The sequence below is a fragment of the Bos indicus genome, chromosome 5 (assembly GCF_029378745.1).
Source record: "Bos indicus isolate NIAB-ARS_2022 breed Sahiwal x Tharparkar chromosome 5, NIAB-ARS_B.indTharparkar_mat_pri_1.0, whole genome shotgun sequence".
NCBI lineage: Eukaryota > Metazoa > Chordata > Mammalia > Artiodactyla > Bovidae > Bos > Bos indicus.
Window position 1 is genome coordinate 103,201,262 of NC_091764.1, and position 22,503 is coordinate 103,223,764.

Sequence of the window (22,503 nt, forward strand, 5' to 3'; positions counted from 1 at the left end):
CTTTAATCTTTATCTCTCTGTTTGTCTCCCTCTCTTTTTCTGTCTGTCCCCCTCCTGTTCCATTTGTCCCTAAATATGTAAACTCTTTCTGAATTAGGTTGCAGACGTGATGTCCCTTTATCTCTAAAATACTTCAGGGAATTTCCACAGTTATTAACCACAGTTCAGTCAAGTCTCAGAAAACTTCAGCTCCAGATGACATCTAAGTGCAACCACATGAAAAACCCCAAGACAGAACTGCCAAGTTGAGTCTTTCTCAGATTACACCCAGGGAATCATAAGCAAACTGAAGTATATATGTTTTGCTTTAGTTGCTAAGTTTTGGGGGGAATTTGTTTTACAGCATGATAACTGGGACACTTACCATGTGACCAGCATTTCTAAATAGAGGAATATTTGTCCTCTGATCTTCCATTGTACTCTTTCTACCTTATGCTGATCTACCACTGAGATACACTCGTTCTCTAGTTCTTAATTCCAGCTATTAAGTTTTTTTTTCTCTAGAGTTTTTGTAATCATTTCCTTTCCAAGATACATATCTTGTGAGTTAATTTTATGAGCATTTTAATCATGGCTGTTTAAATTCTCTGTCAATGGAATCTAGAAAAAGGGTACAGGTGAACCTATTTTCAGGGCAAAAATAGAGATGAAGACCTAGAGAACAGATGGGAACACACTGCGGTGGTTAGGATAGGGCAGGATGAATTGAGAGAGTAGCACTGACATGTATACACTGTCACATGTGAAACAGATGGTAACAGGAAGCTGCTATATAGCACAGGGAGCTCAGATAGATGCTCTGTGATGACCTAAAAGGGTGGGATGGTGGATGGGGAGGGAGGGAGGCTTGAGAGGGAGGGTATATATGTATACTTTTGTCTGACTCACATTGTTGTACAGCAGAAACTAACACAACGTTGTAAAGCAATTATCTTCCAGTAGTAAAAATAATAAATTAAAAAAATCAAATAAATTCTCTGTCTGGTAACTCTAATAGCTGGATACCCTGGGATATTCTTTCCAATGTTTCCTTTTGCCTCTTGAGTTTCCAAGAAATCTCTTTTGTATAAGTGTTTGTTTAAATGATAGACACTGAAGATGAAAAATTGTAGAAATTCTTCAGAAAGGATTTTGTTTTGCTTCTTCTACTTAGGGATAGATTTAGGAGTAACATACCTTATTCAACTCATTCTTAGTGCAACACTTGGCTTAAACCCAAATTATGGCACTGTCAGAAGCAGAATTCTCCATAGAGAAAGTGGATACTAAAGTTATGATAACTTTACTAATATGCCACAGCTTTCATTTCAGGCTCCACTGCTAGGTCATTTTTTAACCTTAATTTAGTTTTCTTTACGTTAACCCTCCCAGCCCTCTGATCATTGGTGTTTCTGCAGGAAACCAGACCCAGGTGCTTCCCCAGTGCAATGAATCTGTGTCCGAACCAGCAGGCTCTGAAGCCTCAGAGGAGAGCGCCCCCTACTGCTCAGATGAGGGTCCCACAGGACAGAAGACCCTTCTTACCCATTGTCCCCTCTCCCCCCTCACCACCCGTCACCACTCCATTGTCCCATTTCTCTCTCCTCAGACAGCAGACAGCTCCGCCTGGTTGACGGGGGTGGTCACTGTGCTGGGAGAGTGGAGATCCTTGACCAGGGCTCCTGGGGCACCATCTGTGATGATGGCTGGGACCTGGATTATGCCCACGTGGTGTGCAGGCAGCTGGGCTGTGGACAAGTCCTCAATGCCACGAGTTCTGCTCACTTTGGGGCGGGATCAGGGCCCATCTGGCTGGACGACCTGAACTGCACAGGAAAGGAGTCCCACGTGTGAAGGTGTTCTTCCCGGGGCTGGGGGCAGCACGACTGCAGACACAAGGAGGACACGGGACTCATCTGCTCAGGTCAGCACTCCACACTGTCCACAGTTTGGGGAAGGGGTGGAGCTCTGGAGGACGAGGATCGGAGCCCTGAAGGAGAGATGCTGAAAGGACTAGAGAAGGAGGCTTCCTCCCATGGGGCCTGTCTTTCCAGCAGACGAGAAGATGAGGTGCTTTCACTTCCTCCTGCAGCAGCTGAGATTGTGGTCCTTTTTTCTCAGTAGTGTTTCCTGGCAGAGCCGTTTCTGACAGTTTCCATGTGAAAGCAGGGCTCTCTCTTCAGTTCCCTGTGGTAGTACAGTCTGGAGATCCTGTGGATGATGTAATGAAAGCACAGACTTACTCTGTTCAGTTCTGTATGCTAGGAGTCTGTTGAGGGTCTCCGTGGGCCAACATCCCAGTGTCCACAGGGCTGTGTTCTTCCTGGAGGACCCCTTTCCCAGCCTTTCCTGGTTTCTGTGTGGTCTAATTCCTTGGCTTGAGTCTTTCTTCTTCAGCAACAGCGCCTCTTCTGCCCATTCTCCCTCATTTACATTTCCCTCTGACTGGAACTGGGAAAGGTTGTCCATTTCATTTTTTTTTTAATTTTTTTAATTTTTTTGGCGGGGTGCCCTCGGCGGGCATGAGCATGTCCAGCACAGGCACCCCGGGAGGCAGAGTATGGTGAGTCACTCAAATGGCGCTTGGTCCTGTGGCCCCAAAGAGGCTGCAGAAGACAGCCGCATTGACACCACACACACACTCCGCTTTAGGCATGGAGGCCGCGGCACCTCGAGCACCCTCTCAGTGGGTAGGATGCCATCTGCTGACCACCGTCTACCGCACTAGACTGTGAGTTCCTCCAGGGCAGGGCCGAAGCTGATTCACCTCCGTGGGCGTGGGGAAACCCTGAGGCGGGTGGGCGGGGCGCAGCTCAGCAAAGTCCCAGATTCCGGGTCAGCGGAAGGCGCGGGAGACCTCGGGGCGGTCAGGCGGGCCGCGGTCTTCGGCCCACTGCTCCCCACACGCGGGCGGGGGGACTCTAGAGGGGGAACGGCCCGTGAACGTACGCGGACCCAGCTCGCGCCAAAAATTCCAAACCGGCCAGGTTGTCCATTTCAAAGGATAGTGTGGCTAAGGAGGTGTTTAAACTGTGGTCTATGAAAAGGTAAAATGATAGGATACTGAAAGAGAAACTCCCCAGGTCAGTAAGTTCCCAATATGCTACTGGAGATCAGTGGAGAAATAACTCCAGAAAGAATGAAGGGATGGAGCCAAAGCAAAAAGAATACCCAGCTGTGGATGTGACTGGTGATAGAAGCAAGGTCCGATGCTGTAAAGAGCAATATTACATAGGAACCTGAAATGTCAGGTCCATGAATCAAGGCAAATTGGAAGTGGTCAAACAAGAGATGGCAAGAGTGAATGTCGACATTCTAGGAATCAGCTGAACTGAAATGGACTGGAATGGGTGAATTTAACTCAGATCAGATCAGATCAGTTGCTCAGTAGTGTCCAACACTTTGCGATCCCGTGAATCGCAGCACGACAGGCCTTCCTGTCCATCACCAACTCCCAGAGTTCACTGAGACTCACGTCCATGGAGTCAGTGATGCTATCCAGCCATCTCATCCTCTGTCATGCCCTTCTCCTTCTGCCTCCATTCCCTCCCAGCATCAGAGTCTTTTCCAATGAGTCAACTCTTCACATGAGGTGGCCAAAGTACTGGAGTTTCAGCTGTAGCATCATTCCTTCCAAAGAAATCCCAGGGCTGATCTCCTTCAGAATGGACTGGTTGGATCTCCTTGCAGTCCAAGGGACTCTCAAGAGTCTTCTCCAACACCACAGTTCAAAAGCATCAATTCTTCGATGCTCAGCCTTCTTCACAGTCCAACTCTCATATCCATACATGACCACAGGAAAAACCATAGCCTTGACTAGACGGACCTTTGTTGGCAAAGTAATGTCTCTGCTTTTCAATATGCTATCTAGGTTGGTCATAACTTTCCTTCCAAGGAGTAAGCGTCTTTTAATTTCATGGCTGCAGTCACCATCTGCAGTGGTTTTGGAGCCCAGAAAAATAAAGTCTGACACTGTTTCCACTGTTTCCCCATCTATTTTCCATGAAGTAATGGGACCAGATGCCATGATCTTCATTTTCTGAATGTTGACTTTAAGCCAACTTTTTCACTCTCCACTTTCACTTTCATCAAGAGGCTTTGATATCAGTTGCTAACTGATCTGATCTGAAACATCCCAAGGTCCTTAAGTTTGTTACATCTGTAAAGTTCCTTTTGCCACGTCAGGTACATATTCACAGGTACTAAGGATTTGTATGTGGACATTTGTGGCTCCGTTATTTTGCTTCCCTCCCCAAATACCCACATCACATTCCATCTACAAACCGTTTTAGGATTTTTTTCAGGAAGCAGGAGTCAGTTCTCCATCCCGCAGGTGGCCTGATAGGTCTTTCTCTGTTTGTATCCACTACACCATCGTGGTAGAAATAGAAAGACAGACACAAATGGATATAATCAGGTAGAAGTGAGGCAATGGTAGTGAAAGGTTGTTGTTGAATCACGCAAAGACGTCGGGATTCTTGGCCCCTGGAGGAGAAGAATTCAACCCGGGGCCAGAGACGAGGCTTGATCGCTCAGAGCTTTTGTATAATAAAGTTTTATTAAAGTATAAAGGAGATAGAGAAAGCTTCTGACATAGGCATCTGAAGGGGGCAGAAAGAGTACCCCCCTGCTAGTCTTCAGCTGGATGTTATATAGTGACTAGCAGTCTGTTAATGAGAGAAAGGAATGGCTTAAAATTCAGATTGGCACCAGGCCCGTCACCCATAAGATGCATTTTGGGATAATCTTGGCACCAAATGGTTTATCCTGGGCCATTAAATGATTAACTTGAATCTTGAAGAAGGGCAGACCACCATACAAATAGTTTCATTTACATAGATTAGGGGAACAATATCTGAGTATAACATACTGGTTTGTCAAGTAGGTTCTGAGCCAAGAGGCGGAACCTTGGGGTAAATGGGAACCTTGGGAACCTTGAAGATGGAGCTTGGGGTAAATGCATAGTATATTAGCATCAGTTCAGTTCAGTCGCTCAGTCGTGTCTGACTGTTCGTGACCCCATGAATCGGAGCATGCCAGGCCTCCCTGTCCATCACCAACTCCCAGAGTTCACTCAGACTCACGTCCATCTAGTCAGTGATGCCATCCAGCCATCTCATCCTCTGTCATCCCCTTCTCCTCCTGCCCCCACTCCCTCCCAGCATCAGAGTCTTTTCCAATGAGTCAACTCTTCACATGAGGTGGCCAAAGTACTGGAGTTTCAGCTGTAGCATCATTCCTTCCAAAGAAATCCCAGGGCTGATCTCCTTCAGAATGGACTGGTTGGATCTCCTTGCAGTCCAAGGGACTCTCAAGAGTCTTCTCCAACACCACAGTTCAAAAGCACCAATTCTTCGGTGCTCAGCCTTCTTCACAGTCCAACTCTCACATCCATACATGACCACAGGAAAAACCATAGCCTTGACTAGACGGACCTTTGTTGGCAAAGTAATGTCTCTGCTTTTGAATATGCTATCTAGGTTGGTCATAACTTTTCTTCCAAGGAGTAAGCGTCTTTTAATTTCATGGCTGCAGTCACCATCTGCAGTGATTTTGGAGCCCAGAAAAATAAGGTCTGACACTGTTTCCACTGTTTCCCCATCTATTTCCCTTGAAGTGAATGGGACTGGATGCCATGATCTTCGTTTTCTGTATGTTGAACTTTAAGCCAACTTTTTCACTCTCCACTTTCACTTTCATCAAGAGGCTTTTTAGTTCCTCTTCACTTTCTGCCATAAGGGTGGTGTCATCTGCAAGCTTAAGACAAACATTTCCATAAGAAAAAGGCATTGGTTATCTCTAGGTTTGCGAATAGTTACCTTCAGGCGAAACCAGGTGACATTATGGCAACACATTATTTTAAGAGAAACCTCCATTTAAATTTGTATAGAGAAGGAAAAAATATCACTAGTTTGTTTCCTCCTGCTGCTTAAGAGAGATAAAAATGTCTAACACTTGCAGGCTATTTCCTCCGTTTGGAAACCCCTAGCCTTCCTGCCTGTTATTCTCTTAATAGTCTTGTCAACTAGTGGGCATCTCTGCAGTTGGGTCAGGGATGTATGGTCACAGTTTCTGGGAGAGAGGAAGACCCAGAGCCCTGAGCGGAGTGCTCACTGTGTCCTGTCTCCTCTCTTTCAATCTTAGAGTTCCTGGCCCTCAGGATGGTGAGCGAGGACCAGCAGTGTGCTAGGTGGCTGGATGTTTTCTACCACGGGACCTGGGGCGGTGTCTGCCGTAATCCCATAGATGACATCACCGTGTCCGTGATCTGCAGACAGCTTGGCTGTGGGGACAGTGGAACCCTCGACACTTTTGTTGCTCTTAGAGAAGGTTCTAGGCCCTGGTGGGTAGATGGAATCCAGTGTCAGAAAACTGACACCTCTCTCTGGCAGTGTCCTTCTGACCCTTGGAAATACAGTTCCTGCTCTCCAAAGGAGGAAGCCTATATCTCGTGTGCAGGTGATTTACTGTCTCTTTCTGTGTCTGTCTCAACCTGGAAGGATGTTGTTAGAGTGATTTATGCTTTCCAATCTAAGTGATGATTTTAAGTTGAGTCTACAAAATGTCTATGTGTCCGTGTCTGTGTGTGTGTTTGTATTTGTTGTGGGGTGTGGAGACCAATAAATGATGAACAGTTACACTTATTTCAGCTGATGATCACATGCACTGAATGTCTCAGACCAGGAGATAATGAGCCTGTGTTTTCACATGTCATTTGCACTGAGTCAGACCTTAGATAATCTTATGTGGAGACAGGACCACCCCCAGCTGTCCCTGATCCACTGTTTCCCCATTGTGTGCAGGAAGAAGACCCAAGAGCTGTCCAACTGCTGCCCCCTGCAAAGGTATGTCAGCCCCCTCCCCTGTGGCTTCCAGGGGCTCCCTCCCACCGGGGCAGTCACAGGAGGGGCTGCTGCCTTTTCAGACAGAGAGAAGCTCCGGCTCGGGCGGGGGAGACAGCAAGTGCTCAGGGCGGGTGGAGGTCTGGCACAGCAGCTCCTGGGGCACCGTGTGCGATGACTCCTGGAGTCTGGCAGAGGCTGAGGTGGTGTGTCAGCAGCTGGGCTGTGGCCAGGCCCTGGAAGCCATGCGGTCTGCAGCAGTTGGCCCTGGAAATGGGAGCATCTGGCTGAATGAGGTACGGTGTGGGGGCCGGGAGTCTTCCCTGTGGGACTGTGCTGCAGAGCCCTGGGGGCAGAGCGACCGCAAGCACGAGGAGGATGCTGGTGTGAGGTGCTCTGGTGAGTGAGGGGCTCAGGGTCCACCCTGGGTGAGCTGGGGCAGCACGGGGACAGTGGGCTGGACTGGGGGTGGTGGGGAGTTTGTGTTCAGAGAGTGTCTGGGTGCTGGGGCTCTGATCTAGCGCAGTGAAGCTGGGAGGACTGGGCACTGATGTCATGGAGATTGAGGTGGTGATTTCAGGGCTCAGGAGGGAAAAATGGGTTACCCTGTGATCTGGCCAATTCCCTTTACCCAATCTCCTGTTTTTCTCTTTAGGTGCAAGGACAGCATTGCCCCCTACTACAGCAGGTACTGTGGTCCATCCGTGGGCAGGGGAGAATACTAAGATTCTGGTAACCTGTTCTATGGGCTCTCTGACAACTCAGGAGATGAAAGAGCCTGAGGAGTCCTGGCTGTTTGGAAGGAGCTGGGGCATTATGATGGGGAACGCCCCTGCCTTGGTTCCCAGGGCCACATGTTTCTCAGGCCCAGGATCCAAGACAGTCTAGTTCTGGTGTTGCAAATTCTAAAGTTCTCCCATTCTCCTACCTGCCCCTGAGTGTTGCTCCTCATCAGTGAGGTGCGGGTCTCAGGACTGTTTGATGCCCAAGGAGAAGGGATGAGCTGGGTCCTCAGGCTGTCTCGGCAGGGCAGCTCCCTGACAATCCCCGGCTTTGCCTCAGGGCCACACTGGCTGGAGTGGAGTTGATTTGTCTCTGGATGAGACCTGGAGGAGCCCAGTCACTATTAGTATATTTGTGTCTGAGGCTAGGACACCATCATCCAGAGCCCCCAGAAATGCTGGTACGGGGGGTTTCTCTGTGCCCAGGACCTTCTTCACACTCTGTTGCCTTGCTTTCCTTAGGGGCCAGACCAACCTCAAATCCTCTTCCTGGCATCTTCTCCCTGCCTGCGGTCCTCTGCCTCATCCTGGGGTTCCTTCTCTTCCTGGTCCTCATCATCCTGGTGACTCAGCTGCTCAGATGGAGAGCAGAGTGCAGAGGAGGGCTGCAGGGGGAACTGGGGACCAGAGAGAGTGTATGCAGGCAGAAGATGTGGCAGGTGTGAGGAGGGGAACCTGGGCCAGTCTCTGTTTTGAGTCTGTAGAGCTCCACGTGCTCTGTGCTGAGCTCTAAGGCTGAACATACAGAGGTTCTTAGGGCTGGGGTGTGAACTCTCATATGTCATGGCCTCTCCTGTGAGACCAGAAAGAGTCAGGGCTGAGCTGTGGATTCAGGTCAGATGAGGAGAGAAGGTGCCAACACGGTGCATGGGGTAAGAGATGATGCTGAGGTCGAGGCAGCCTCTGTGTGAGCATAGGGGAGATGAAGGTGGGTCTGCTGGATCGGGGTGTCTGGGGTGGCATCTCTGACCTGCTAGGGGATCTCTCAGCCTTATCCAGCTATGAAGATGCTCTTGCTGAAGCTGTGTATGAGAAGCTTGATTACATTGTGACTCAGAAGGAGGTTCTTCTGGGCAGCTCAGGTGGGTGTCTCTGCCTGCCTTCCTGGGACCTCTGGTTGTCACCTCCCACTGGCTGTGAACATCTTCTCAGTGTCCACAGACCCCACGTGTGCCTCAGGCTTATAGAGGCAGCTCTCCAAAGTGGCAGGGTGGCCTCTCAGAGCCTCATGAGCCCCCAGCCCCCATCTACACTGCAGGATCCAGGTCTGCCCCTTCCCAGTCTTAACACAGGTCCCGTGAGTGTGGGGAGGGTCATTCTGTGTGTTGTGTGATGTTTGTCTCCACTTTAGGCCTCCTGTCAGATGGTGAGGACAACAATGACTCCATATCTGCTCCAGGTAATAGAGGTAGACCTACCTCAGCTGGGCTTTGGGGAGGAGAGTTTCCCTCATAGAGACGAGATGCAAGGGGAGCAGTCTTCATTTGATGGACCAGAGGCATCCATTGTGTCCAGATGGGGTCCGTCCTTCCCTTTCTCTGACTGTTCTGTGATGTCTCACATTGGGGTGGGGCTCTCTGTGTCCAGAATCACAACAGGCACACACTGATTTTAAAAGTAATTTCTGTAAAGCACAATTTGTTAAAATAATTGAGTAATGCTCAATGGTAAGACAGTTATTTTGGAATATATATTTTTCAAACAGGAAATATTAAGATATGTAAAATCATGTTTTGGTTTATGGACACACCAAAATGAAACATGGTCTTAGAGAAAAAAATCTTTTAAAACAAGGAGTGACTGGTGCCTCTAGCAGCTCAGAAACTCTGGGTCAGAAGGATCTTAGGTATTTCTCAGACCAACCCCCTTACTGTGGTTTCATCTGACCCTTGCTCTGCCCTCAGAAGCGCCAGATCAGAGGACTGTTGCCCTTGGTGAGGATTACGATGATGGTGGAGAGGTATCAGTGACTGGGGCTCCTCATGACTCTCAGGGGATTGAGGAGGAAGTGCTCCCAGAGAAGGAAGATGGGATGAGGTCTCAGACAGGTGAGTGGGGAGATTAGCTGATCCCCTGAAATCTTCGGTCTTTGTCCTGGAAAAGATGAATTTGAGCTCCTCAATGCCCAGCCTCTCTGCAGTTTCAAAATACGGATATCTCATGCATTTGATGAGCCACCCTGATGGCTCAGATGGTAAAGAATCTAACTGCATTGCAGGAGACCTGGGTTTGATCACTGGGTCAGGAAGAGCCCTTGAAGAAGGGAATGTCTACTCACTCCAGTATTCTTGCCTGGAGAATCCAAGGGACAGAGGAGCCTGGTGGGCTACAGTTCATAGCGTTGCAAAGAGTCAGACACAACTGAGTAACTAGCACTTCACTTCTCAACCATATGCCATCTTTAATGCTGTCAGACTCCCTCGGGGGTGAGGAATCACTCTACTTTTGGCATTTATGTCCCCATAGTGCAACATAAATTTTCATTTTATTTGTGATATAACTACATTAAAATTTATAGATTAGGGGCTTTTCTGGTAATCCAGTGGTTAGGACTCTGCACTTTCACTGCTAGGGCCTGGGTTCAATCCCTGGTCAAGGAACTAAAATCCCACAAACATTGTGTAGTAGTCAAAAGAAATAGATAGCTTACAGATTAATTGAGCATATTTACCAAATCCAAAAATAGACAAGTGTTTTGATAACATCTCTGTGCTGCCCTGAACATGAAAGACAGAAATTTTAAAAATGTATTGCAGTATTGAAATTTGTGAGTCATCTGATAATTTAAGATGAGGTCTGTGTATAAGGTTGCAATGACATATACAAAGTCTATGGTATATGGTGGCCTTAACATTAAGCCATGTTGGTGGATCATTGACTCGGAGCTGATGGTCAGCTAAGGTCTAATTTCCTCCAGATATTTCAGTTGTCAAGAGAAAACACTTTTTCTCTGGAAGAGAGTATTTATCCATCTGAGGGCCTGTGTGGTCCCTGGGAGGGGCCATCTGTGGATGCTCCTGTGATACTCTTTGTGGACATTTGGGAACATGCATCAAGGCTACTAAGAGCAGAGTTGGTTTATGAGTGAGGAACTCAGATTTTCCCTGTGTCCACTCTCCCTCTCACTGTGATTTCACATCTGTCAGCTGTGAGAGGAGAACATTTAAATTTGTTGTTATGCTCTTACTGTTCCTGGGCATCTCCTTGCTAGTGTGTAGCCTGGAAGCAGATCTTCCCAGAGCTCCTGTGTGAGCACAGGTCTCCTGTGATGCAGAATTTCCATATGAACTGAGGCCCCAGAGACCACATGGACCGGATCTGAGAGGACAGCCTGGATCCATACGCACTGTAACTGGTGTGAAATAGTCTGAGCCTCCTGCCCACACCTGGGTCCCAGGGATGCTTTGTCATCAACACTTGTTTAACAGGCTTCCAACACACTGTCCAGTTCCTTTGTCTCCGTTCTAATTATGCTTCTCTTTGCTCTTTCAGGTTCTTCTCTAAATGTCTCTAGAAAGGAAGCTGATCCTGGGAAAGGAGAACAGAGCCCCTGCCTACTCCAGGGGGAGAAAGGGGACCCTGGGTACGATGATGTTGAACTCACTGTCCCGGGAACATCCACAGTGGCTTTCCTGTGATGTTGTATTAAATACAAGACGATGCCTCAGATGTTCTGCTGCTGCTTCTAAGTCACTTCAGTCATGTCCGACTCTGTGTGACCCCATAGACGGCAGTCCACCAGGCTCCCCTGTCCCTGGGATTCTCCAGGCAAGAACACTGGAGTGGGTTGCCATTTCCTTCTCCAATGCATGAAAGTGAAAAGTGAAAGGGGAGTCACTCAGTCGTGTCCGACTCTTTGTGACCCCATGGACTGCAGCCTACTGGGCTCCTCCATCCATGAGATTTTCCAGGCAAGAGTACTGGAGTGGGCTGCCATTACCTTCTCCGTCAGATATTCTAATGCCTGTATTTCAATAGAGGCTGACCTGTGATGGTGTTATATGGAAATTGCTCAAAATGAAATATTCTGATTAAAGTAAGTTTTTCTTTTGCTTGTTAATAATTACCAAGTTCCATATCAAATGCTTTTAGATGGTTGGTCCTCAAACACCATTTTCCTCAAAGGAAATACACGATGAGTGCACTGCCATGTTTTCTCACCTTCTTCAAAGGCTAATGAGACTTTGCCTGGGATCACAAATGTTCCAGGTCACTCTTACCTAGAAAAAGCATCTAAACTTGGTCCACATTCACACTCTCCTTCCTAGCAAGATGAATTTGCCAACCAGAAAATGTAGTCAGAACCTTATAGAGTTATTTTATTTGGTGGGAATGCTTAGGAGTCTAAGCCCTGGAGACAGCATCTCGGTAGCTCTGAGAAAACTGCTCCAAGCAGGCAGGAAGGGAAGTCAGGTTATATACAAGTTTGCAACAAAGGGAGAGGCAGTCTGAACATCAAAGATCAGGTACCAAGTTAAGGAATTTAGCGTTCTGTTTCTGGGAAGATGCAAGCCTCTGGACTCACTTGATTCAATCCTTCCATATGCAGCTCAGCTATCTGGGGCCAATCCTTGCTCCCCTTAAGGAGTGGCAGATGGCTGCTTCTTGCTTTCCCCAGCTCCTCAGCAATCACCATGGAGGGGTGGCAGCATCCCCTGGATCAGTTTTGGGAGCCCTCATTCACAACTGGAGACCAGAAATCATTGATGTCTGTGACATTTCTTGTTTATTGATATGGCAGGAGATATTTTTATTTCACAAACTCATGAAAAAAACCCAATCCTGAACATTCCTGTATGTTCTCCTTGAGATGTCACATCACCTGTTTTAACCTGTTCTTGGTCACCAGACTTGGATGTGAGTTTCAAAGTTGGAGTTTGCTCTTTGGAGAAAAGGGATACAGTTTTCCTTAACCTGCCTAAGTGTTCACGGGCCAATTAAAACTCTAACTCTACCTAACTACCTCTCCCTTTTTCATCTCTCATTCCCTAGGTTACTTTATCTGTTTATTTCTCAAGCAGATATAGACTCCTCCTTGCTCTCTCCTGTGTCTAGTTGGTTATCAAATCCTTATGAATCCATTCTTTCCATACCTTTGTATTTTTTCTTCAGGACATTACCATTTCTTGTCTGTCCAATTATCTATCCTTTTGAGTGAATTATATCAGCTCATCTCTCTCCCTAATTGATGGATGGCAAATTGTTGCTCACCCACACCCTGTATTCACGTGGGACAAGAGGGCAAGAAAGTGGAGACCTAGGCAGAGGGGATCTAGAAAAAGGGATATAGATGGGAAGATCAAGTACGTTTGTCTATTTATGTTTCAAAGATGTGGATGGAGCGATCTGATATGATTGAATTCTTAAAAGAAGTTCAGTTCAGTTCAGTCTCTCAGTCGTGTCCGACTCTGTGACCCCATGGACTGCAGCATGCCGGGTTTCCCTGTTTATCACCAACTCCCAGAGCTTACTCAAACTCATGTTCATTGAGTCAGTGATGCCATCCAACCACCTCATCCTCTGTCGTCCCCTTTTCCTCCCACCTTCAATCTTTCCCAGCATCAGGGTCTTTTCCAACGAGTCAGTTCTTCCCATCAGGTGGCCAAAGTATTGGAATTTCAGCTTTAGCATCAGTCCTTCCAAAGAACATTCAGGACTGATTTCCTTTAGGATGGACTGGTTGAATCTCCTTGCTGTCCAGGGACTCTCAAGAGTCTTCTCCAACACCACACTTCAAAAGTATTAATACATTGGCGCTCAGCTTTCTTTATAGTCCAACTCTCACATCCATACATGTCTACTGGAAAAACCATAGTCTTGACTAGACGGACCTTTGTTGGCAAAGCAATATTTCTGCTTTTTAATATGCTATCTAGGTTGGTCACAGCTTTTCTTCCAAGAAGCAAATGTCTTTTAATTTCATGGGTGCAATCACCATCTGCAGTGATTTTGGAGCCCCCCAAAATAAAGTCAGCCACTGTTTCCCCATCTATTTCCCATAAAGTGATGGGACCAGATGCCATGATCTTAGTTTTCTGAATGTTGAGCTTTAAGCCAACTTTTTCACTCTCCTCTTTCACTTTCATCAAGAAGCTCTTTAGTTCTTCCTCGCTTTCTGCCATAAGGGTGGTGTCATCTGTATATCTGAGGTTATTGATATTTCTCCCAGCAATCTTGATTCCAGCTTGTGCTTCATCCAGTCCAGCATTTCTCATGATATACTCTGCATATAAGTTAAATGAGCAAGGCGACAATATACAGCCTTGACATACTCCTTTCTGGATTTGGAACCAGTCTGTTGTTTCATGTCCAGTTCTAACTGTTGCTTCTTGACCTGCATATAGATTTCTCAGGAAGCAAGCCAGGTTTTCTGATATTCCCATCTCTTGATGAATTAAATCTAGAACTTAAATAAAGAATTTAAGGCTAATGGGCTTCTCTGAAAACACACTGTTTCAAGATTGCTTTAATCTGGTTACTACTGAAAATGTAAATGTGATACTGTTGTGATTCTTCAGGGTAGAGAGAGCTGTCATGTAGGAGTGGCCAAGTATTACATTTCACAACACCCCCTTGCCCCCAATTCTACTGTGGACATGTGGAGAGGCTGCTGAACTTATATAAGACCTGAGAGTGATGGCCTGGTTGTGAGCTGAACGACCCAGTCCCTGGTTGATGGCTCTGCATGGTGTCCAGTGCTCAGATCTACAAGTCATGCTTACAGTCTTCATAGTTCTAGGCTGTTCTTAGGGATGGGAAGATACCCAGGACTTCTCCCAGGGCAGCTCACGTAGCTATTCACCATTGGGAAGTAATGAAATAAATGACATACGATGAAAGAAATAAAGCATACTCATCAAGAAGCTCAGTGAACTCCAAAAAACACAGATAAACAATCAAATTCAGGTAAAGAATATGTGAACAAAATAAGATTAAAATTATTTATTATAATTATTGTTATTGTTTTTAATTTTTGGCTTTACTGGGTCTTTGTTGCTGCACATGGGCTTTCTCTAGTTGCGGCAAGCAGGCACTACTTCTCTTTGTGGACAGCAGGCTTCTCTATGCGGCGGCTTCTCTTGTTTGGAGCACAGGCTCTAGGAGCTCAGGCTTCAGTGCTTGCAGAATGCAGGTTCCTGTTTGTGGTTTGTGGGTCCTAGAGCATGGGCTCAGCACTTGTTGTGCACGGGCTCTGAGTCACTCCACAGAATAAATTCAGTTTTTTGTGTTTTTTTTTTTTTTGTTTTTTTTTTTTAAAGAGACAGAAATCATAAAAAAAGGAAGCAAACAGGGAGTTTGCTGTTGGTTTAGTGGTTAGGATTCGATCCTTTCACTGCTGTGCCTGGATTCAATCCTGGTCAGAGAACTGAGATCCCTGAAGCTGTGCAATGAGGCAGAAAAAGAGAAGGAATCAAACAGAAATTCTTTTTAAGATTACAATGAATGAAATGCAACAAAATGGAAAATGCTACAGAAAGCATCAGCAATAGCAGAAGAATCTTTGAGGCAGAAGACAAGAAAATTTAAACTAACCAGCCAGAGGACAAAGAAAAAAAGAATGAAAAAATTGTGAAAGAACCTGTGTGAACTATGGTATAACATTCACAGTAACAACCTGCACATTATTGGAGTCCCAGAAGGAGAAGAGAGGGAGAAAGGGACAGAGATTGTACTTAAAGAAATAATACCAGATAAGTTCCACATCTGATGAGATTTAGACATCCAAGTTCATGTAGCTAATAGGTCACTCCTCAGAGTTCATTCAAAATGATTGTCTCCAAGACACATTGTTCGTAATCAACACAAAGAGAGAATTTTAGAAGCAGCAAGATAAAAGCAAATGCTCTCTCACACACAAAATCTCTGAAGAACCTTAAGAATATCAGCAGACTTCTCAGAAGAAAGCTGACAAGCCAAGAGAGAAAGGGATGATATATTCAAACTGATGAAAGAAAAAAAACCTGCAAACCAAGAATACTTTTCTCAGGAAGGTTGTCTTTCAGAAATGAAGATGCGTTAAAAACTTTCCCCCAAAAATAACAGTTGAAGGAGTTTACCAACAGAGTTCTGTCTTAGAAGATTGCTGAGGGGAGTTCTTAGGTCTCCCACATTGCAGGCAGATGCTTTAACCTCTGAGCCACCAGGGAAACCCAAATGAAGGATACTAATTATTATATTAAAGAAGTGAAAATATACAGCAGACGTGTAAATGTAAATATGAAATGCAATTCCGAATATTCTAACACTGAGCATGGTAGTGTGCTAACCAGTTAGCTCTAGTTTAAGGGGAGCATTAAAATAACTATAGAGAAAAATATTTTATTAGTGATATACAATATAAATACAGATAAATTCTGACATCAAAAGCAGAAAGTATAGGAGAGGATCAAAAGGTAGAGCTTTTGTATGCGATTGAAATTAATTTGTTATCAGTAAAATATAGACTATTGTGTCTTTAAGATATTTTATGTGAGCCATGTAACAAACATGTAAAAACCTACAGGAGATTCACAAAAAATAGAGAGAGAAAAATCAAAGCACATCATTATCCAAAACGATCAGTTCACAGTTCTAACTGTTGTACAGAAAAGTCAAGTTATCGTGGTCTCTACAACATCCTTCAGTATCAGCCCCAGAGGACCTTCCTTTTACAAAGTGAAAGACTAAGTAGTCTGTTTGTTATTTTAAGCCAAAGAACTCTATCTGCACCTCATCTCCTTCCTTATGTCATATAGATGGTGTGGCTGTGCTTTTTTAATTGCAAATTTTCTTCTTGTGATGTTCCTGTGTGGTTTTAATTGAAAAACTTCCAAGTGATAAATCATCCAAATACCCTGTCTCCTCTGTTGGGTCTGATTAAGACTTAATAAGAAGCCACATGTGAGTGTGTTGTGGTTTGTCTTGTGTATCCTTAGAGATAGAGGTTTATAGTGTTTGTTGTGATGTATCTGGTGGTGATATGCACATTCTTTTTTGAAAATCAAATTTTGGCCTGTTAATTGCTGAAAACATTTATCCTTAAAACAAAAATGTCAATTAGCTAAATAATGTCCTCAAAAATAGTTCTTCATAGTTAAGATAATTTCTCTTAAATATCTAGTATAGTGCCATTCAATCATTCAATAAACCTTAGATGAGCATCTATTAACTTATAGAGAGTGGAAATACAGAGCTTATACTCAGGTACAGGCCTCACTCCAATCCTGGGCCCTGGCAGGGCCTCAGCAGATGCCTGTAGCCTGTAGGAGCCTTGGATAGCATGCCCAGATGGGGAAGGATTCGATAATAAGGAAAAGAGAATCTGTTCACAGACTTTAAGATGTTAAAGAAGGAGCACATTTTGCTGTATTTCCAGTGTTCTTAGGCTGGTCCTCAGACTGGACTCAGCTGCACCAATGCTCCATGTGCAATAGAGCATCAGGTCATGGAGTTCAAATCTGAGCAACCACTCAGCCTTTGAACTCTGAGTGCCATTCCAGTGGCACTAATCTTGGATTTAAGTGGCTTAAGAATGACCACCCACAAAAACTCAATAGCTCTGGAGTTGGCAATTACATCAACTCTGAACAGAGGGGTGGATTAATCATGAAGCTAACAGCCTCTCCTTACACGTGCCCCTTCCAAGTCCTGTTAGGGGAGCCCTAGGGCTGTGCTCATAAGAATATAGGTTTTGAATGTGCCATTTTCTTGAGTTGAGGGGAAAAATTCAGCAAAATTATTTCTTAACCAAAGGTGAAGTAGTTAATTATCTGCATGGAGCACTAAACTCAGGAATCAGATGTGTTCAGGAAATCAAAAAAAAAAAAAAAAAACTTACAGGGCTTAGAAATACATGCTGCCTTTTCATTAGTATACAATTGGTAGAAGGCAAAAACAGGATCAAAGATGATGGATAGGCTAACTCAGAGTAAAGAAGAGCTGTTTAAGGATGAATGTCAAGATGCCAAGAGTCAAATTTGGGAAACTGAGCCTGATAGTCAGCATCGAGTGATGTAAAGGGAACAGGAGATGCACTAGGGGCAGGTGCTCTTAAACAGGACTTGGATCTAGGTGTTGGTCAATCAGAAATGGTGACTGAGAAACAACCAAGCCCAACAGAGGAAGCAAGGTGAGATCAGAGGGAGTAGCTTAAGACGAAGACACAGAAGGAAGAGATTTAGGAAAGGACCTGCTTCATGTGACAGATTCTGTCTTCAAGTCTTCTTTCTCCTTGGTATCCATCAGAAGAGACTCTGTTCTGCTGCTGGAAAAAGTGACCCCCAAATCTCAGGGGCAACACACACACACACACACACACACACATATACAAGTGAACACATACTTACATACTCATATACAGACACACACATACACACACACTCATCACAACCTACAGACATCTGTGGTCTGTGAGGCTCTCGCACATGCACCATCTGGAACATGCAGCTTCTGGGGCAGGAAAAAGAGAGAGACTAGAAAGTCACACTTGGGCTTTTCCTGCCTCCACTCAGAAGTGACACAGGTGACACCGCCCACGTTTCATTGGCCACAATGAGTCACCGGGGAGTAGAAATACAGCTATTTGACAAGTATTACTGTCTATCTACATCCTTCAGTAGAACTCCTGAGAGCAGTGCTGTCAGTTTTTTCTCACCTTGGAGAAGCTTCTTAGGTACAGCTTTGTGCAGAGATTGAACGTGATCTGACCCTCTCAGAGTGGGATTTGAAGGCAATTTCTATCTGGCTCCTTTGGTGTGTCTCTGACTCCTTACTCCACTTCAGCTTGTTCGAATGGGATTAATCAGATTTGTGTCTCCCCTGCCCTTCTCCCTTCCCCACTCAGTATCACTAACTGCAGGGTGATTGTTCAGCATTTGTTCATGCATTCATTTCTTATCTGATATTTGTTAAGCTCTTTCTATGTGTCTTTACTTGACCTTATGGAGGCATTGAAGAACAAGACACAATACTTGCTCCCAAAAAATACCACTTTAGAGACAAAAAGAAAGTTTTTACAGATTAAATAGACACAGCAGTAATTCTGAACTGGAAGAATTAGAAAGTATTTCCAGAAATGACAACTCTGTGCTTTTAAAAATAAAGGAAGTTGTACATATTTTCTTTCTGTAGTGGGCTTGAACATGTGTCCTCTAGATTCAAATATGCATAAATGTAATACTCGCTATTTTTATAACTGATTTCATCTTGTGCAATAGCAAGGGGTGTTTACATGGACTGAAACTTCCATGAAGTTAACATAGACTCTCCCATTTGAAATTTGTCCCCCAAGTTAGCTCGGATTTATGCTAATAATTATCTTGTCAAATCCAGTTCCAGCTCCTGCTAAGACTGGTTTTCCTCTATTTCAGGAGGCATCTTCTTGTCTCTCCTCCCACAGATGGTGTCTGGGGTGGGAGGGCTTCTTCCTTTCCAACAGCAGCAGGGAAGGGCCCTTGGTCTGCTTGCTCACCACTTAGAATATGCTTGTCTTTGATTTAGTAGCTTTGATCTTCTCTGGTCTCTGGGTATTTGATGTTGCACTATGGAGGAATGAATGAGGCCAATTCAGTGCCATACACTTTGTTTGATGTTGCCAGTCATATATTATAAAGGGTTGAACAGAGATGATGGGTTGGACCTCAGTCAGCTCATGACCAGCTCATGACCAAGCTCATCACATGCCCTTGTGATGAAGTTGTCTTTAGTAAAGAAGCCTTTACAAATCTTGGTCCAGCCATGCAAGGAACACAGATGGTGAGGTGGGTCACCAGTACTTTTGTGTAACAACTCAATTGATTGTTTCCTTTTAAGGTCATATAGTTCTTTTTTAATTCAAAAATATTTTGTATATTAGTCCCTCTGATTGGTCCCCAAAATGTCCCTCTACCAAGGATATTTAATTATTAACTTTCCTAGCAAAGAGATTGCTGAACCTCTGAAACCTCCATATTTTCATGGTGATTTGGGATTAATAATGCTACATATTGTATTGCTTTACAATCCATAAGACTGAATAAACAGTTAGTCTAAGTTAAAGAACAGGATTCTTCCTGCTCTTTACTTCTGCACTTCTAATTCAATATAGAGCTGTTAAACTAAAATTTTTTATAACAAAATTTCTTCCTGTTACAGTTATGTGTGGTTTGAACTGAAAATATGCCAAATGATAAATATATAAACATCCGGACCACATGGCCATATCTGATTAAGACCAGAACAGGAGGCTTCATGGTGTTCACCTGTCAGTGTGCTGAGGTTTGTCTTCTTTATCTTCAGATACATAAAGACGCAGTGTTTATACATGTTTAGAACTGGCTCTCTCAGCACTGCTCTTGGAATGGGGCTAGCCTTGTTTCTGGTATTTCAATTTACTGCATTCATTGTAGAAAAGTGTAGAAGTTAACCAATACATAGTTTATACCATTTAATCATATAAATATCATTACAACAAGCGACACAACTTGCATTGTGCTGTTAAGTCCTCACATCAAGTTAAATTATATCTCAAAAGATTTCTTTGGATTGAAATGATTTGTGTAAAATACCTGGCTGACATTCATTCATTCAGGTATACAATAGATATCATTTAGGATTTTTAATTAACAGGCATCGGGGAAAAGGAGGTGAATTAGACACAGAACTTTACCAAGTCCATTTATAAAGTAAAATTAGCAAGTAAACAACTTAATTCATGAGGTTCACAGTTGATAAGGTCGAGGTTTATGAGCAGTAGAACCTCTCTCTGGGGCACAGAGAGAAGGGGCGATGTGTGGAAGACTCACAACTCTGGCCCCAATCACCGTCACAGCATGTGGTTCCTGGGAGAGTTCTGACAGCTCCAGTCAAGGATCCAGGTAACAGAATTAAATTCCTGTTCTAGAGTCCTGGGGTTCCTGGGATGGGATGGAGAGAGGGGCCCTGATATTGCTTTTCTGCCAAGATGATGTACTATTGTTGACTAGTTATATCTCTTACTAATGCCAACTCATTTAATTCTAACCAAAACTCTGTCATCTATACACAAGTATAACTCTTCTTTTACAGACGAAGCCACTATACAAAGAGTGTAAGGATCCTGTTCAAGGTCACACACATGGTATGTGGCTGAGCTCTGAGTCAGGCCAGGCAGACTGGTTCCTGAGCCTGTTCTGACCCCTGAAGTTCACGTGGACAAGTTTAGTGTCCTCCCTAAAGCTTTCCTCCTTGAAATCTTGGATGAGATGGGACACTGAGATTTCCTTATGTGTCAGAGAAGATAAACCTTCATCAGAGGGTGAGTTGGTCCATGTTGACCTGCATCCCAGCTCTGGGGTACAGGGTTCTGCCTGGACACAGCCTGCAAGCCCTGGGTTAACCTCTCCTTCCAGCCCACTCCATCCTTATAATGGGGTATGGAGTCCCTAACAGTATGTTACCTACGAGATCTCAATCCCGAGGTGAGATCATGTGTACCTGGTTCACTAAACACATCCCTGTGTCATCCTGTGGGAGGAATGACTGGACTCCAGGAAGCACGTCCTGTGTTCTAGGTGTTTGTCCGGTGGTTTCTGGTGATGCTGCAGAGTCCATAACTGGGTAGGGAATGGTGACTCTGGGACTCACGGGGAGTAGAGCATCGACTCTAGTGACTGAGCAGATCCTGTTCCTACTCCAGTCCCTGAGTTTATATTCTGGTTTTGATATTTATAATCAGTTATTATCACTACTGTTTTAAGCATCCAGAGGAGATGGGGTTCATGTACAGATGGAGGCTTGGAAGTCAGAGGAATACAGGGCAAATAAGTGACTATTGTAAAATAATGGATTAATATTAGCATATTTAGAGGGAGAAAAACATATGTTCAATTGAACTTTCTCCGTTTTCATTTACCTGAGTCTCAAGGACAGAGAAGCTATGTCTGCTGACCAGGATGAGGTGTTCTCCCAGTGGGGATGTGACAGGGCTGTGGACTGGTCCACAGCTGCCCTCAGGTGTGGGAGGGGAAGGGTGTGAAGCCGTTTCTGAGCTCTGGTGGGGACTCTGGGGCATGTGTGTCACAGGTGGGTCCTTCCCACATTTGTGCTGAAATGATGAGAGTCAGGGTGACGGGGCCTCAGGGTGGGTTTGTGTGGACCACAGAGGGGCATCATGGGAATCTTGAGCCTGAGGGAGCATGAGGAATGAAGGCAGTATGTTAGTGACCTTGAATTTCAATGGGGGAGCTCTATCTTGCATCATTTACGGCCCTACTCAGTCTCTATACTCATCCCCGGGCTACTTTCTGGAAAGCATCTGGGAGCTTCTCTGATCAGTGGAAACAGAACAAGGCAGCAATGGCCACATTGGACATCAGACCCTTCTGCTTGGCTCTGTGCACCCAATCTACCTGGGCTTCCATTCTTGCTGCCACCTTTCCTCTTAGGCTCAGAAGAGGTTCTGTTTTCTGCTTCACTTGCCTCTTCTTTGCCCCTTGCATGCAGCCACTGTGCAGCAGAATACTTTCTATTTATCCTTCTGTCTGGGGGCAGTTGCTTTAAATTGTATTTTACATCTTCTTTAGTTATGGCTTATAATACAAGGGTGTTCTGAATCTTATAAAACCAAACTCTCAATATGCAAAGAGGGACAATGTGAAGTTTAGAAAACCCAAATCTTTCTAAGTTATATATTTTCTTCTCTTAGATCCCCAAATCTTATTTTGGCAGGCTAGAGTTGAATGATACGTCCTACTTTCTCTTTGTTCCTGTAACAGCAATCTCTTTCTCTCTTGAAGCATCATTTGTTGACTAGCTGAGAGGGATATTTCACATAAAATTAATGAAATAAAGGTAAAGGGACTTAGCATGTCTGAAAATCCCTTATAAGGCTTCCCAGGTGGCTCAGCAATAAAGAACCTGCCTGCCAATGCAGGAGACACAGGAGACGTGGGTTCAATGCCTGG

The 22,503-nt window shown here is 44.8% G+C and overlaps 3 protein-coding genes across 4 annotated transcripts in view; 2 read left to right on the top strand and 1 right to left on the bottom strand.

Moving 5' to 3' along the window:
- The window catches only part of LOC109558598 (antigen WC1.1-like), a 40,291-nt gene extending 38,458 nt beyond the window's left edge, over positions 1 to 1,833 (top strand). Inside the window, exon 8 of the mRNA XM_070788786.1 lies at positions 1,589 to 1,833. Within this exon, the coding sequence (XP_070644887.1) occupies positions 1,589 to 1,833 (245 nt within the window). The remainder of the gene's footprint in view (positions 1 to 1,588) is intronic.
- Positions 1 to 11,985, top strand: part of LOC109558596 (antigen WC1.1-like) — a 50,529-nt gene extending 38,544 nt beyond the window's left edge. The window contains exons 6-13 of one of the 2 annotated variants that reach the window (XM_070788659.1): positions 1,398 to 1,903; positions 6,124 to 6,438; positions 6,783 to 7,220; positions 7,477 to 7,509; positions 8,593 to 8,685; positions 8,955 to 9,002; positions 9,508 to 9,651; positions 11,096 to 11,985. In XM_070788659.1, the coding sequence (XP_070644760.1) occupies positions 6,141 to 6,438; positions 6,783 to 7,220; positions 7,477 to 7,509; positions 8,593 to 8,685; positions 8,955 to 9,002; positions 9,508 to 9,651; positions 11,096 to 11,241 (1,200 nt within the window). In that variant the 5' untranslated portion in view covers positions 1,398 to 1,903; positions 6,124 to 6,140 and the 3' untranslated portion in view covers positions 11,242 to 11,985. The other variant, XM_070788660.1, reaches the window with a different exon arrangement.
- The window catches only part of LOC139182962 (antigen WC1.1-like), a gene marked incomplete in the record, with an annotated part of 771,738 nt that overhangs the window by 569,747 nt on the left and 179,488 nt on the right, over positions 1 to 22,503 (bottom strand).